The sequence below is a fragment of the Ictidomys tridecemlineatus genome, chromosome 2 (genome assembly GCF_052094955.1).
Source record: "Ictidomys tridecemlineatus isolate mIctTri1 chromosome 2, mIctTri1.hap1, whole genome shotgun sequence".
NCBI classification, from domain to species: Eukaryota; Metazoa; Chordata; class Mammalia; order Rodentia; family Sciuridae; genus Ictidomys; species Ictidomys tridecemlineatus.
In genome coordinates this window covers 131,372,221-131,389,435 of record NC_135478.1, presented here as the reverse complement: position 1 = coordinate 131,389,435, position 17,215 = coordinate 131,372,221, and the positions used below count along the sequence as shown (strand labels likewise).

Below are 17,215 nucleotides of genomic sequence, written 5' to 3'. Positions count from 1 at the left end.
AGGTCTTGTCTTTTCAGGTGTCATGTGCAGATGCCTGCTCTTCCCTGGACACTGTTTCACCACGGCACACATGTTGAGTCCCACAACCCTCACCACAGTGCTGTGGCACAGCTGCCCTGTAACCCCAGCACAGATGTGGGAACCCCAACACTGAGTGCTGAGAGACTTCCCCTGTCATCTCAGGTCACCAGGGGCAAAACCATGATAGCATCTCCTATCCTCAAATGGAGCCCACCCTGCAGCAGACAGGATGCAGGCTGGGGGTGGGGGGGCGAATATAACCCCTTTTCTTCAAAAAGGGGAGAATTTGATGACATTTCTTTGTTTCCATGATGACTGCAGCGGAGAGCATTGAGAACAGCATCAGAAAAACTTCGAAACCGCTCGTCTTTCTCTACAAATGTGGTCTACACCACACCAGGCACTCGTGTCAATAGGTATTTAAGCCGCCTCCTGGAAGCCCGCCAGACGGAGCTGGAGATGGCGGATCTGAATTTCTTTACCTTGAAGTACAAACATGTTGAACGGGAGCAAAAGGTAAGTCACTCTGGTTTTAATTTTCCTTGATGTGGTGGATCAAGGCTCTGTGTGGGGCCCATAAGCTCCAAGCTCCAGTTGATCAATATCTCTCCCTCCCTATTCTGCAGTACCACCAGCTTCAGGACGAGTATTTCACCAGCGCTGTCGTCCTTGCCCTCATCCTGGCTGCCTTATTTGGCCTTGTCTACCTTCTTATGATCCCACAGTAAGTGCTGTTCCTGTTCTGATCAGTGTGTGGGAAGGTGACCCTGAATTTGAGGTCCCTGGCCAGGCATGGTGGCATACACTTGTTATCTCAGCATCTTGGGAGGCTGAGGCAGGAAGATCCCTGGTTCAAAGCCAGACTCAGCAACTTAGTGAGGCCCTAAGCAACTTAGCAAGACCTTGTCTCAAAAAAAAGGCGGGGGGGGGGGGGAGGTGGCATGCAGGGATATGGCTCAGTGGTTAGGCACCCCCTGGTCCAAAAAAAAAAAAAAATCTGGTATGCACATAGATTTGAGGTCCCTGAGGTTGGTGGCTGTGTGTTCTTTTTACATTCAGGATTCACCTTCTAGTTACTCTTCCATCATGCCAAGCATTAGGAGAAGACATTGGCCACCACCATTTATTTAAGTCACTAGTTTAGCAAGCTTTATGGCATACAGCTTGGGACTGGTCACTGTTGATTTTTAATTTTGAACTGATTGAATTCTAAGACACCATATGCCACATACTTACAGGTTCTGCATCCTTGTGGCATGTGCCATTGCCCTAATAACTATTTTCAAGGGGGAAGCAGAGCGTACTAAATGGCCTCACTGATTTCTAGGTTCATGTCATTTTTAGAAACATTCAAATGAGAAAAGGAGGGTTCTGAAAAGGAAGAAAAATATACTAATTATCATATGAGTCAATGTGAGTTTGGCAGGTTTTCTTGGTTGAGGAAGATACCCGAAAGTCTCTGCTTGTTACTTTTCTTTCAGACATACCTGTTTCTTTATAAAACCTCCCTAGGGGGGAATAATATCTTCTTTGAGTTTCCCAAAAAAACACACAGAAGGTCCTCATACCTGGTGAGGACAGGTGGCCTCATCTGTGGGAGGCACACAGATTCTGGACACAGTGATCTACCCAAGGCTCCTGTTTGGGAATCTAGCTTTTTCTAGAAATGTCCTTCCCATACAAAGCCCAGCAGAAGGGCAGCTCACCAGACTGTGTGAGCAGTTCCTATGCTTCTGTTAGGACTAAAGGGCTTTCAGAAAGGTTTATGTCCCTCCGCCTAGGTTAGAATTTGGAGACGAGGTGGTGCAAGTCGAGGATAACTCAGAAAAGACCCCTTTACTTGGGAGCCACAGATGCCTCCCTTGAAGGTAGCAGATGTGGCAAATCCCCAGGGATCTGAGGGCAGACAACCTGGTATATGACACTGCTTCATCTTGAGAGCTGAGGAGATTTAGAGGGAGGGTAGGAAGGACTGATTTTCAGATATCTCTTGGGTTCATGTCACCTGGCCTCTGACCAGCAGTGACTTACATGTCCTCTGTCTCTAGGAGTGTGGCTGTCCTGCTCCTGCTGGTGTTCTGTATCTGCTTCCTGGTGGCCTGTGTCCTCTACCTGCACATCACCCGGGTCCAGGTATGTGTGTGATGTGTGTCTTCTCCCTGAACTTCACCTGGTCCAGGCCTGTGGACCATCTCTGCCTGCTTGCTGGACAGGACAAGTGGGGTGTTGGAGTCAGTCCTGTCCCTTGCTCTCCATGGCAGGTGGAAATGTCTGCCTTTGTGCTGGATGTTCTAGTCCTGTACCGAGCTCCGTGTGCTGTGTGTAAGCTGCCTACTGGGCACAATGGGTGGGTGATGGATACCAGTGAAGTAAATGAACCCAAAATATTGATCCTGATGTTCGAGATGGAGAGTTTAGGGGAGAAGGGAAGGGTGCCTTCTTGGGTTTTTCATGTCTCAAACCTGGGAGAGCATTTTCCAGGTGGGCCAACAGCCCTCCAGGTCCCCATGCTCATCTTCTCAGCTCTTTGGACTTTGGGTGCAGAGTCCTGAGCACCACAGCCTTGTGCCCTTTGCTGTTTATCAGAGAGGACTCTTTTGTTCCTCCTGGCCCTTCATTCCTTCATCACATCCTCAGTCTTCGTTCCCAACTGCCCCATTTCCCCCAGAATACCCCTACTTGTCCCTTCTAGTAGACCCAGTGTTATTTTTGTGTAATTGTTGAAAACAGCAATTCTTAAAACGATTAGGTCTAGTTTTATTTGTGTAGCTTTGTCATTATTCATAGGTAGGTACCATTCTGATTTTTTTCTTAATTAGATGATACCATTTATTAAAACTGCATTTGCACTCATTATTTGAGTGACATTTTGTTTGAAATTTACCCCTTCAAATAAGTTTGCTTTTATCAAATAATTTCAAATGAAAGCATGATGGATGATAATTTTCAAAGCCTGTCACTTTGTCCACAAATGGTGGGAACTGGCATGCCCACCTGATGGTGTGCAAATAGCCTAAGATATGCAGAAAATAGAATGAATACTGCTGGGGAAAGAACAACAGCCACCAAGCATAGCTGAGGAATTCACCAGCCCCCACAAGCCCACCTGGCATCTCACTCCAGGAATATGGATTCTCCTGAGCAGATTCATACCCCTTTCTTGAGCCTCCCATGTGGGAGACACATTAGTGTCTTGCTGTAGATGAGGGACATGGGGTTTGGGCAGCTAAGCAATCTGATCAAATGACTTAGAAGCAAAATCTATACTTGGTCTCCTGTCCATAAAACTAATATTCAAACCTAAACACTCTATGGCTTCATAAAACATGTATTCAGTGAGATTGGGCTGTGACTGTGCCTGGAATTAACCCTCTTGGTCGATAAGGCAGCTGCCCTGTGCCTGGGAACTTTGGCCAGAGTAATTTCAGAGTGATAACATTAAAAATAAACTAGTCTACGTCATCCTATGTGATGCTTCTTACTGAGATGTTTTGTTCTCTTGGTGGACTCTGCCCGGGCTCCAATGGTTCTCTTTGGAGCACTCCCCACCCCTCCCCCATGGGCAAGGAGTGTTTTTCTAACTATGTGTTTGTGAAGCACCAGGCTCACAAGGCTGCAGGACCCGACTTTCCTAGGAACTGGCGTCAGTGGCAGATGCACTGATGTGCAGAAAGCAGAGTCTGTTCTCAGCTCAGGCCAAGCTTGCATCAAGTATCCACTGGGTCAGGGCTTGACGGAATCAGCAATGTATACTAACCATCTTCACCAGGCTCTGCACTGGGCTCAGAGGATCCTTTGTGGGGGATGATTGGGGCCATGGCAGATGTCTATATGAAATACACTGTGGGCATGACAAATGACAGAATGGAGGCATGGGGAGGTTGGCACACAGCAAGTCAAATCCATCCAGGAAAAAGCTAGTTTCACCCAAGGGGCAGGCATGAGTGGGTGGGGTCATCCACTCAGGTGGGGTTAGGTCTAGTTCCCAGAACATATTCCTGGGACCCTTGTGGCATCAACAGTATAGAAATGTTCTCTTCCCTGATGTCAACAGTGTTCAGAGCCAGGTGTCCATGGGACCTTCACCCTTTGCATTGGTTCTTGTAATTATCATTATTTAGTTCCTAGAGAGATAGTTTAGCTTCTATTTACATGATAAAATATATTCATAGGAACAAATATTGAGCATCAGATGGAGAGGATCTGAAGTACTCCAGTTTTCTCACTGAGGGTGTGAGCCAGAGTGGCCAGCCTCCCTAAGATGCCACCTCTATAAAGTTTCTGGAGCAACAGTTGACATTTTGCAAGTGACCAAATAGTCAATCCAAAGTGCTTGAAATGATAAAAAGTTATGTATTGGCTCATGCATCCAGAAAGACCAAGGGAGAGCCCAGGGTTTGTTTTAGTGAAATGACTCCATTCTGCCATCAGAGACAAATTTCTTTCTCTCTGTCCCCTAGAGCCAGTCTCAGCCCAAAGCTAGTCTCCTTTAAGGGTTTCAAAACAATGGCAGCCGACCCAGCTTTATGTACATCTACCATGCATCTGGAATAGGAGCTGATGCCTCTCTGTATCTCTCTAAAGATCTCAAAGCCTCCTGCACTGAATCAGTTGCCAACCTCACATAAATCACCTAGATTTTCTCAGAGGAGCAGAACCTTGAGGGCATACAAGTCCTTCTGTATAGAAATGCTCCTTGTAGGGATTTGACCATAGCAGATCCATTATCAGTCTCTGGGATAAAGACTGAAACAAGGTTTCTCTAGCCTGCTCCTTGGAATTCTTCCTACCTCCTCCTGCTGCCCAGGTCCAAAGCTGTTCCTATGTTTTGATACCTATTACAGCACTGTACTTCTAAAGATTCAACTTTTCTGACTTACCCTTCTGCCATCAACCAGAGAAAATTATCTCTTTTTTTTCATTAAATTTTTTTGATGAGTAACAACTATATACATTTATGACATACAATGTGCGGCTATGATATACATATACATATGTATGTATATATATCATTTTACAGTGTACGAGTATGTGTATGTAGATGTATATTAAGCAATTGAATTACCTCACATATTTAGCATTTCTTTGTGGTGAGAACATTTAAGATATATTATCTTAGCAATTTTGATGTACATAATATGTTATTTTTTTTTGCTATAGTTACCACACTGAGCAATACATCTCAAAATCTTATTCCTTCTGTCCACTTAAAACTTTGTACCCATTGACCAACATCTTCACTCCCACCCCCCAATATTACCAGCTGGCAACCTCCATTCTACTCTCTTCTTATAGAAATTTGACTTTTGGAGTCCACATATATGTGAGATGATGTGGTGTTTGTGCTTCTATACCTGGCTTATTAGTGAGACAAACATATTGTCCTCTGGGTTCATCCATGTTGGTGCAAATGATAGGATTTCCTTCTTTTATAATGCTAAATAGTACTCCATTGTGTAAGTGTACCCATTCATCCTTGGATGGACACCTAGGTTGATTCCATATCTTGGGCCCTTGTGAATAGTGCTGCAGTGAACACAGGAGTATAACTATCTGATATGCTAATTTCATTTCCTTTGGCTCTATACCCATTAGTGTGGTTACTGGATTGTATGGTAGTTCTATTTTTAATTTTTTGAGGTACCTCCATACTGTTAGGGATGTACTAATTTACATTCCCACCAACATTATACAAGGATTCCCTTTTCTCTACATTTTTGCTAACACTTGTAACAAAAGCCTTTTTTTAAAAAAAAAAAGGGGGCTAAAAGCATGCAATGGAGGAAGGATAGCATCTTCAACAAATGGTGCTGGGAAAACTGGAAATCCATATGCAACAAAATGAAACTGAATCCCTTTCTTTCGCCATGCACAAAAGTTAACTCAAAATGGATCAAGGAGCTTGATATCAAATCAGAGACACGGCATCTGATAGAAGAGAAAGTTGGCTACGACCTACATGCTGTGGGGTCGGGCTCCAAATTCCTCAATAGGACACCCATAGCACAAGAGTTAACATCTAGAATCAACAAATGGGACTTATTCAAACTAAAAAGTTTTTTCTCAGCAAAAGAAACAATAAGAGAGGTAAATAGGGAGCCTACATCATGGGAACAAATCTTTACTCCTCACACTTCAGATAGAGCCCTAATATCCAGAGTATATAAAGAACTCAGAAAATTAGACAATAAGATAACAAATAACCCAATCAACAAATGGGCCAAGGACTTGAACAGACACTTCTCAGAGGAGGACATACAATCAATCAACAAGTACATGAAAAAATGCTCACCATCTCTAGCAGTCAGAGAAATGCAAATCAAAACCACCCTAAGATACCATCTCACTCCAGTAAGATTGGCAGCCATTATGAAGTTAAACAACAATAAGTGCTGGCAAGGATGTGGGGAAAAGGGTACACTTGTACATTGTTGGTGGGACTGCAAATTGGTGCAGCCAATTTGGAAAGCAGTATGGATATTTCTTGGAAAGCTGGGAATGGAACCACCATTTGACCCAGCTATCCCCCTTCTCGGTCTATTCACTAAAGACCTAAAAAGAGCATGCTACAGAGACACTGCTACATCGATGTTCATAGCAGCACAATTCACAATAGCAAGACTGTGGAACCAACCTAGATGCCCTTCAATAGACGAATGGATAAAAAAAATGTGGCATTTATACACAATGGAGTATTACTCTGCATTAAAAAATGACAAAATCATAGAATTTGGTGGGAAATGGATGGCATTAGAGCAGATTATGCTAAGCGAAGCTAGCCAAGCCCTAAAAAACAAATGCCAAATGTTTTCTTTGATATAAGGAGAGTAACTAAGAACAGACTAGGGAAGAAGAGCACGAGAAGAAGACCAACATTAAACAAGGAGGAGAGGTGGGAGGGAAAGGGAGAGAGAAGGGAAATTGCATGGAAATGGAAGGAGACCCTCAGGGTTATACAAAATTACATACAAGAGGAAGTGAGGGGAAAGGGAAAAATAATACAAGGGGGAGGAATGAATTACAGTAGTGGGGGTAGAGAGAGAAGAGGGGAGGGGAGGGGAGGGGAGGGGGGATAGTAGAGGATAGGAAAGGCAGCAGAATACAACAGACATGAGTATATCAATATGTAAATCAATGGAAGTGTAACAGATGTGATTCTGCAAGCTGTATACGGGGTAAAATGGGAATTCATAACCCACTTGAATCAAAATGTGAAATATGATATATCAAGAACTATGTAATGTTTTGAACAACCAACAATAAAAAAAATAATAATAACCATTCTACTTGGAAAGAGGTGATATCTTATTGTGGTTTAAATTTGCATTTCTCTGATGATCAGTGATCTTTGTCTTCATTTGAGAAATGTGTATTAAGGCCCTTTTGCCCATTTTAAATTGAATTATTTGGGGTTTTTTTCCTGCTATTGAGTTGTCTCAATACTTATATATTTTGGATATTATTCCCTTATCAGATGCAATGTTTGCAGACATTATCTCCCAAAGTATGGGTTATTTCTTCACTTTATTCATTGTCATAGAGGAAAAGCTCCATGGCTTTCATGTGGACAATGCTTTTTTTTCCACAGAGCTTTAAAAACACATGAAACAAAAGGGAAAATAGACAAATGAAATTACATCAAACTAAAAGGAATGTGCACAGCAAAGAAAGGCCTCATGTGATTAGATTAGGTACAGCAAGTACTCCTATCTGATGCAGAATTATCTTATTATTAAGCTTAATTACAGCTTTAGAGTCCCTTTTACCACAAATATCACATGATCATGGACATTCTCATTCATCATAGTCTCTGGCCCAGATTTAACTGAGAAACCTTGGGGACTTTTAGGAATTATGCCAATCGCAAATATACTAAGTAAAATTCATTTTATTAATTTAAAAATTTTCTCCATATATTTATAACCTAGAGGAGTTTTAAAAAACTGTTTTTGGCAAATTTTTAAAGGGTTTTGGGGAATCATAATTCTTCCCATTGATTATTAAAGTTATATTTATATGGTTTCTGCTTGCATGGTCATTTTCATGGCCCTGCACTAACTAGCTTGCAGTGAAGCACTGACTGTTTGATACGATATTTTAGTCAGTTTTTCATCACTGTGACCAAAAGACCCAACAAGAACAACTTAGAGGAGGAAGTTTATTTTGGTTCAGTCCATGGTCAGCAGAGTTCATAGCTCTGGCCTGCAGCAGTCTGGCTGGGCAAAATAACCGAGAGGTGATAAGCAACTTGAAGGTTGAAGCAGGAACTACTTTATTGCAAGTGAACAAAGTGGGAACTGAGCGAGAACTCAAAGTAGCGCTCCTAAGGTAGCGGAACCGCTTTGTAGTGGGACAGCAGAGGTATATATACCTACTGTTTACACACAACTTGACTCAATTAACATCATCTAGATACAGCAGTCAGCCAATAAGGAATCCTCACCATCTTAATGGCTCCCTGGCATTGCTTCACAAACCACTCCTCCTGGCAAACTGCCAGGCGCCATCTTGACTTGATTTGCATCCCCAACACTGGCCCAAGGTGATAAAGAACATCATTGCAGAAAGTTAATGAACATCATAGCATTACTCAAAAGCCCAAGTCCATCATTGTTGGAGGAGAGCTGTTCAGTTCATGACAGCCAGGATGCAGACAGTGAGATCCACTTGCCAGGGACAAAGTAGAAACCCCAGAGGCTTTCCCCAGTGACCTACTTCCTCTGGCTACACCTTACCTGTCTATACTCACCACGCAGTATAGTAGTCCTTTCAAGTTAATCCATTAAGTGATTAAATCCATTGATTAGACAACAGCTCTTATAATCTAACCATATCATCTTTGGACATTTTTGCATTGTCTCACATGAGCCCTGGTGGTTACCTTATATCTAAATAATAACATTCTGCCCCTGGTCCCCTAAAGCTCATGTCCATCTCACAATGCAAAATATATTTAGTTAACTTCCAAGAGTTCCCATAGTCTTAACAGTTCTAGCATTACCCAAAAGCCCAAGTCCAAATTATCATTCAAATCTCAAGGCAAACTCTTAGCTGTGAGTCCCTATAAAAATCAAAAACAGGTTACATATATCCATATCTAATGGCTAGTAAACATTTCCATTTCAAAAGGGATAAATAAAGACATAGAAAGTAGGGATGGGATTAAAGCAATGCTGAAATCCAATGGGCAAATGAGTTCTATAGCTTCATGTCCAGCATCTGGGGCACATGGTATTGTGATGTTCTTTCCAAAGTGTTTGTGTAACTCTACTCCTATGTCCTTGATGGTTGCAGCCCTCATGACCTCTGTTAGCTTATTCCTGCAGCTTTCCTTGGTAGTAGTTCCATCGTACTGACATCTCTTAATTTTGGGGCCTCTCCTATAGCTTCAGCTTCCTTCTATATCACCCTCCCAGGAGCTGTCTGCATGGATTTGGAACCTACTACACTTTGTCTGGCCTCCCATACCTTCTTTTGAAATCTTGGTAGAAACCTCCATGGCCTCTTAACTCCAGTATCCTGCATTCCTGCAGAACCAGCACCACATGGATGACGCCAAGATTGGCCACCATCTTGAGCAGTACCCAGGCTTCCTAGAATCATGGCTGCAGCAGCCTCTGAGTACCTGAGCAGCTGAGCAGGGTGAAACAACTTCCTAGGCCCCCCTATACAAGCAGGGTGCCCCATTTTTCTCAAAGGAATTTTTACTTTTCCATCCTTTAACCTGAGATGGGGGGTGGTCTTGCGAGTTCCTGAAATGCCCTGAAGTCATCTTTTCTATTGTCTCTGGGTGAAGTATTTAGCATTTCTTTCGTGGCTATAATCGCTTTAACCACAACTTCTTTAGCCACAGTTTTACTTATACTTTTCTGGTCTTTTGAGCTTCTACCAGAAATCACTCATTAAGCCCTGCTTACAATATTCTAAAGCTTTTCCAGCTTATATCTTTAAACTTTTCAAAATTCCTCCCACAAACTTCAAATGGCACCAAAACTTCTGAATGGCATGGTCAGATTACTCACAACATTGACCCTACTCTCAGTACCAATTACTGTTTCACTTAGCTTTTGTGTTTCTGTGACCAAAATACCTGACAAGAATGACTTAGAGGAAGAAGTTTATTTTGGATCATGATCTCAGTCCATGATTGGCTGACTCTTTAGCTTTGGGTTAGAGGCAAGGCAGAACAAATTGCAGAAAGGCATGGCTGAGAAGAGCTGGCTGCTCAGTTCATGACCGCCAGGATGTAGAGAGAGAGCACACTGCTGGCCTGGGACAAAATATAAGCCCTGAAGTCATACCCCCAGTGACTTACTTCCTCCAGCCATGCTCTGTATGCCTAAAGTTATCACCCAGATAAGCCATATCATTGTATTAATCCACTGATTAGGTCATAGCTTTCATAATGTAATCATTTCACTTCTGAACATTCTTGCATTATTCCACACAAGAGCTTTTTGGAGATACTTATCTAAACCATAACACTGGGGAAAGAGGTTGACTGGTATCTAAAGAAAAGGTCATTCAATCCCCCTGATTATTAAAATCCCCCTGAAGTCACTTTTTGGTAAGAATTCATTTCTCTTTCACACTTAGAGAGGTCATTCCATATACCTCTGCCCCAGATTTCCTTCTCATTAGCATTCAATCCTGTTCCTTTCAAGTCCCTGTCTATCTAGCCACACTGTTGGTCCCAGTCCATGAATCAGTGTATAATTGCATATCTGACCCAGATGTACTGCCCTGAGTTCTACCAGTGGGAGGATTTCCCTTCATCGTTGCTTTCAGTGATATCCTGAGAGGACCTGTAGTGCTGTAGTTGTCCACTTTCAGGTGGTGCCTGCATATCATGCAAAACCTTCTGTAAACCAGGCCTGAATCTTTGTTGTTTCTGTCAGATGATAACAGGGACTCCCCATGGGGCCACAGTTGGGAGAGAGGAGGCATTGCAACAGGAGAGGGGACCTTGGACATTTGGGCCAATTCTTTTGCCTAGCTTAATTGTGTCTTCAGGGCCTGATCAGGCCCAATTATGTAAAGATTGCTTCCATTTGGTGATGGAGTGCTGCTGCACAGGCCCAACTTTGTGGCTTGGTGGGTCAGATAACACACGCTTTTGATGAGCAGTTCAGATCACGTGGTAACTTGGTGGCCCATCTTTTAAGTCAAGAACTTAAAAGAACATTTCTTTGGGTCAAGAACTGTTCTTAAAAGGAGAGCTGTTATCTGCAGAGGATAGTAGCCTTGTTCCAAAATCCTGTTCCAGGGACTGGGGGTGGTTAATGGCCTGGAAGTTGGGGGCTGCCAGTGGCTCTGGTTAGGAACCATGTGGAGTTCTGCCATGGCCAGAGCTAGGGAAGCAGCCTAAGGAGGACCATGTTAAAGATCAGTAACCAAAAATTGGGGCCTGAATTCATATCCTGCCAGCTATATGCATTGGGAAACTGCTCTTTCCTCATCCCCAGAATTCATGATCCTGGGCTTGGAGGTGTTTGTATCAGCTTTTCCTTAGCTGCCCAGTGGGGAAAAATACTCCCGATTGCAGGAATAATTTGCAGATCTTCAAGGATGTCCTACCAGGTGCCTGCTGTTGGTGCTGGTGTTGTTTCCCATAAGATGCTATGGGTATTTATTTTGGTGTGTATTTTTTATTTTCAGGAATGTGAGTGTAAAAGGACTTTTTACTTTTATGCTTGAAAACATTTATTGAATATTTCAATTGTATTTGCATTTAAAATAAAAGTCCTATGAACTTCTAAGAATTATATAAAACCTACACAAAGAATGTGGTAAAGTCACTTAAAAGCCATAAAAGAAGACAAATGAGTGGAAATTCTTGACATTACTAAAATAGGAGAATGCATATAATGAAAATGTCAATTATTCTACTCCATTTTAATGCCAATCAAAGTCACATTGCCTGGCAGAAGGAAGGTGATATTACCCTTTTTAATTTAAAGAATTATAGATTTTAAAAACTTTGGTGTGTTCTTCATCTGGGAAAGAAGTATATGAAAACAGCCAAGAAATCTGTGTGGGGGATGAACAGGTGAGGGTGTAGGGACATGCGGACCATTCTTTGCATTCTGTTTCATGTGGACTATTTATTATGCACATGAATCTGCTTTTTAATAAGATGATATTTTTAAAATGATGTTTTCTTGTTCAGTGTTTTCCAGGGTGCCTGACGATTCAGATTCGTACCGTCTTGTGCATATTCATAGTGGTCTTAATCTATTCTGTAGCCCAAGGATGTGTGGTAAGCATCCATTATAACTTTTGAAAAGCACTGGGGCAAGAGAACTGGAGGGAGCAGGGAGGAATGACAGGAGGGGACAGGGCAGGAGTAACAGATGGAGGGGGGCAGAAGAAACAGGATGGAACTGGGGCAGGACTAACAAGATGAAGCCAAGATAGTAGTAACAAGAGGGAGCTGGGGCAGGAGTCACAGGATAGAGATGCCAGGCTTGGGGTGCAGGGAGGGATGGTGCCTCTAGGTCCTACTTAGCCCCTTCCCCTGCAGCCTTTGCAGGCTGTGGGCAGCAGGATGGTTGAGGTCTGGCTGGTGACACGGGGGGATGGTTGTGGTAGAAGGCATGGAGAGCTGGGAGACTGGGATACCTGACTGAATGTTCTGAGAGAATGCTGGCTGCTTCCTGGCCTTTCCTAAATCCCTATGTCCCTCACTTCCCAGGTGGGCTGCCTACCCTGGGCCTGGAGCTCCCAGTCCAACAGCTCCCTGGTGGTCCTTGCGGCTGGGGGCCGGCGCACTGTGCTGCCTGCCTTGCCCTGTGAGTCTGCACATCACGCCCTGCTCTGCTGCCTGGTGGGTACCCTCCCACTAGCCATATTCCTGCGGGTGTCCTCCTTGCCAAAGATGATCCTGCTGTCTGGGCTCACCACATCCTACATCCTTGTTCTGGAGCTCAGCGGATACACCAAGGCCGAGTGAGTGTGGTTGCCTCAAGGAAAAGGCCCCGGGTGGGGTGCTGTTGGTGGAATCTGTGTGTACAGCTACATATAGCCTCTTCCAATTAGCAAATTAATGAGGACCAAGTCTATGCAAAATTTTTAGTTCCACGGCTTTTCCATTTCTCCTCTTCAGCCCAGGTTCTAGCAAGGCATCAGACTTCCTGTTGAGAAGGAGGTCTTGGCCTGGGTCAGCCCCAGCAAGCTGTTTGTGGGCATCACCACCAGAGGACCACTCTCTGCCCTGCTCCAGGGTTTGCTGGCCACGTCTTGCCTGGAAGCTCTACATTGACTGGGGTTTCTTCCTCACCTTCCCCCAGGGGCGGTGGTGTCTCTGGGCGCAGCTACGAGCCAATCGTGGCCATCCTGCTGTTCTCGTGCACGCTGGCCCTGCACGCCAGGCAGGTGGACGTGAGGCTGCGGCTGGACTACCTCTGGGCAGCACAGGCAAGATAAGCCCTCTCTCCTTCCTGGGGGTGTGGGATGGGGATCCTTCAGCAACTGGGGCAGCTGGCTGACACATTCATTGGCTATGTGACTCAGCAGTATGGAAGGACCAGGTTCTAGAAGAGACCTGTGCCAGGGGCTTGCGAATTAGGGACCATCCCCATGGAATGACTATATGGAAGGCTGTAGGAAGAGTGTTCAAGATAATAATGTCGGAATGGCTGCTTTATGAGGCAGTGAGCTCCCCATCCTAGGTAGAGGGGCCTTGGACTCTGTGGGGTCTGGATGATGATTGCAAGTCCCATCAGAGTTATTGGGAAATAAGGGAATGAAGAATCTCACTCCACCCACTCCATATTGAGTGGCTCTGTGGGTGGGAACTGGGAATCTATATTTTTGACAAGCATCCTGGGAAATTCTGACAGGAGATGCGTGAGGACCCCTTATGGAGGGATCCCAAGAAGGAGTGGTATGAGCTGGCTTTGGACCTTAACCTTCTGGTTACCAAGTGGGGAATCACAATTTCTTGAAATCTGTTCAGATGTGAGACAGATGCCAACTGTCAGATCTTTACCTGAGCCCATGCTGTGTAGCTAAGTTCAGAGACACAAGGGCTTACCTATGTCTGTGGTGGGACCAGGGCAGCACCTGGTGCTAATGTGAATGCATCTCTCTCTGTGCCTGGGCCCCCAATTGCTCTGTTGCTCCCCAGGCCTCTGGGATATGAGGCATTTGAATAGTCAGGATTAGGTTACCCGGGTTCATATCCCATCTGCAGACTGTCTTGCTCTGGGCTAATTGCTCCACCTAATTTTCTTCACCTGAATGTGGGGAATGAAGGCTTGATGAATCTTAGCTTTACCAAAAGCAGTCTTCTTATTCTGATATATCAAGAATAGCTCTTGGCTGTTGGAACTACCTGATTTCATTTATACCTCAGAGTAGTGTTGCCCAGGAGGTGTGATTACTCATGGGAAAGCAGGGTCCTTAGAAGAGAATGTCAGGGTCTTTCAGTCCTAAGTGGCTGAAGCAGAGGGCTCACTGTGGACATGGAAAACCTGATTGTGCCCAGGTGTCTTGTGGCAGTGGGACCAGCTCTGACATATCTCCTTGGCAGGAGAGCTTTTTGGTTTGTCCTCTCATTCCTGAGACTGAGTAGCAGCAGGCTACACAGTGGAGGGCAAAAACCCTGCTCAGTAGCAGGAGGGGTAATAAGGGCTGGGCCTGGCATTAGGTAGTCCCTGTCCCACATTCTGGCAATGTCACAACCAGTGATGGACCATACTCGCCTTTTTCCAGCCATAAAATGGGGGTGAGAACTTCCATCTGGGCTTCCAAGAATAACCAAAATTACCCTGTAGACACACTGGCCCCAGACTGGAGTGAAGGAGGAAGGCATGCTGGATCCCTCCTGGCTTGGTTTCTGCAGGTGACTTTGTCCCTTGGCTGTAGGTTATGAATCTATTGGAGTAACCTGCACCTGCTGATGCTCCCCATTGTCCCAGTACAACTGGAAGCAGGATGCTGGGGACCTATTGGTTGGGAGTCTCTAGGTCAACCTCCCTGGTGGTGGGTAATGGTTTCAGGTGCTGGCACATACCAATTCTTAGAAAGGAGACCAGCTGCAGTTTGCCCAAGCTTGCCAGGTAATGGGAGGAGCCTCTTTTTGATGGGTTTTGCTGCTGATATTTATTCTGCTCTGCCAGCTGTCCAGCAAAATCCAGCAGTCTGGCTCCTAACACCCACTAGCCCTGCCATCAGCCCTGCCATCAGCCTCTGGTTTGAGATCTTCTTATATGAGCAGTGTCTGAGGCCACATGGGAATATCCTCAGCCCAGGGCCAGGACTGAATGGGCCTCACCTCAGAGTTGGGGCCAAATACCAGATACCTACCCAGAGCTGGAGAAGAATGGATTTAGCATGAATCAGGAAGACTGAGACAACTGGGACACCAAGAAAGAGGGTTTATAAAGTTGTTTACTATGATGCCCAGTTGGCTGCATAATTGAAGTGAGTAAAACTGAGGCCATAGCTGTGACTTCCAGCTGGGAGATACTCCCCGAGGGAGACATAGTTTTCTCATCTGGGTTGGCATGGCCTTTTCTCGGTTTTAAATATTAAATTAAAATATTGGTTATTAAGTACAATTTTTTAAAAAATATACAGTATTTGACCCTGTCATGTGATTCTCCATTTGACCACAACTCCTATCTGCTTCAGGGCACAAATGCATTCTGGGTGAGTCTGTGGCCTTCATGAATGTGTGTCATTGGGTAAGGTTGCTAAATGGAACATAGTGACACATTTTTTTTTTCCATAGATATGTTACAATAAATGCTACTTTGCTTTCCCATAATCCCAGCAAAACACAGAACTTTCTAGACTTTATCTGTTTGCCCTCTGGACATTTAAATATGTTGTACAGACATCAGAGTTCCTCAAACTATTACCCAATTTTCAGGCCAAAGACTAGGTGGGTTAATTATTTATGAAGACCAGATTGGTTGTTCAAACCTGCATAAATAGATGGGTTTTACCATTGTGATGACATCCTGAACCTCTTCATCTTTAACTATTGAGATGCTTTTGGTTCCAGTGTTGTTATTTTCTTTGATCTCAGTAGATAATCACCATGGAAACACAGTTAACTTATTTGTCTACCCAATAAATACTTAATCCAAGGATAATTCCCATTGTGCAATAGCCATCACAGACTTTGAGAAGAAGTTTGCCTATAGTATGGTCACAGTACAGACATGGTACTCTCAGCCATGGAACCAAGTTAGAGACACGATTGAATTCCTGATTTTGAACCCTTTTGTTCTTGAGCTGCATTTCTGCACATGTGATGGTAACACGGTGTGACAGTAACAGGGAGTTTATGTCATGAATGTCAGGGTCACCTTTCTCAGACTCTGAAATATTGCAGCATGTTGGTTGTCATTTTGTTCTGTTACTTGCCACAGGTTTTACCTTTGGGCTTTGGGTGGGCACATCCTCAAAACAGCTTTCAGTAAAGACAGATGATTCTGAATCACTTCCCACTAGGTCCTACCTCTTACAGGCCCCTCACCTCCCAACATCACTACCCTAGGACCAAACACCAAACCATGAACCTATGGGGACAAACCACATCTGAACCATAGCAGGGACTTTATCTGCTGTTGGTATGAGAGTAATACCAACACAGATAAAGGATGAGTGGAGTATTCCATCCTTGTCAGTTTTTCTATGGAGTTTGTATAGAAGAGGTATTATTTCTCAAATGTTTAAGACCTGATCTACCTATTTTTGTTTTTGTTTGTTTGTTTGATGAGGAAACTCTAAACTAAAATTCAATTTCTCTTAGGATATATGGCTCTTTAGGCATTCTATATCTTTTTGAGGTGTCTTTGGAAATTTGTATTCTTCCCGTAAATTTGTTGATTTTTTGAAATTTGGCTATAATATTTCCTTATTATCTCTTTAATATTAACATAACCTGGTCTATATTATTTAATTTCTTATGATTATTTTTCAGATTAATTTACTGTTAGTTTTGGAGCTTTAAGGTAATTTGAGAGAGGCTTTTCCTCCTGTGTAATATAGGTGCTTTGTGTTATAAATTTGCCTCTAAATACTGCGTTAGCTGAATTCCACAAATGTTGGTGTTATATATAGGTTCATTTTCATTCGGTTCAAAGTACTTTCTAATTTTCCTTTTGGCTGCTGCTCCTCCTCCTCCCCCCACTCCTCCTCCTCTTTTTCCTCCTCCTCCTCACTTTAATCAGTGTAGTTA

At 43.8% G+C, this 17,215-nt stretch overlaps 1 protein-coding gene across 3 annotated transcripts in view; it reads left to right on the top strand.

The window, feature by feature from the left end:
* Positions 1-17,215, top strand: part of Adcy1 (adenylate cyclase 1) — a 167,366-nt gene that overhangs the window by 92,268 nt on the left and 57,883 nt on the right. For all 3 annotated transcript variants that reach the window (XM_078039778.1, XM_021722334.3, XM_005319257.3), the window contains exons 9-14: positions 343-537; positions 648-745; positions 2,070-2,154; positions 12,191-12,280; positions 12,716-12,969; positions 13,311-13,437. In XM_078039778.1, the coding sequence (XP_077895904.1) occupies positions 343-537; positions 648-745; positions 2,070-2,154; positions 12,191-12,280; positions 12,716-12,969; positions 13,311-13,437 (849 nt within the window). The remainder of the gene's footprint in view (positions 1-342; positions 538-647; positions 746-2,069; positions 2,155-12,190; positions 12,281-12,715; positions 12,970-13,310; positions 13,438-17,215) is intronic.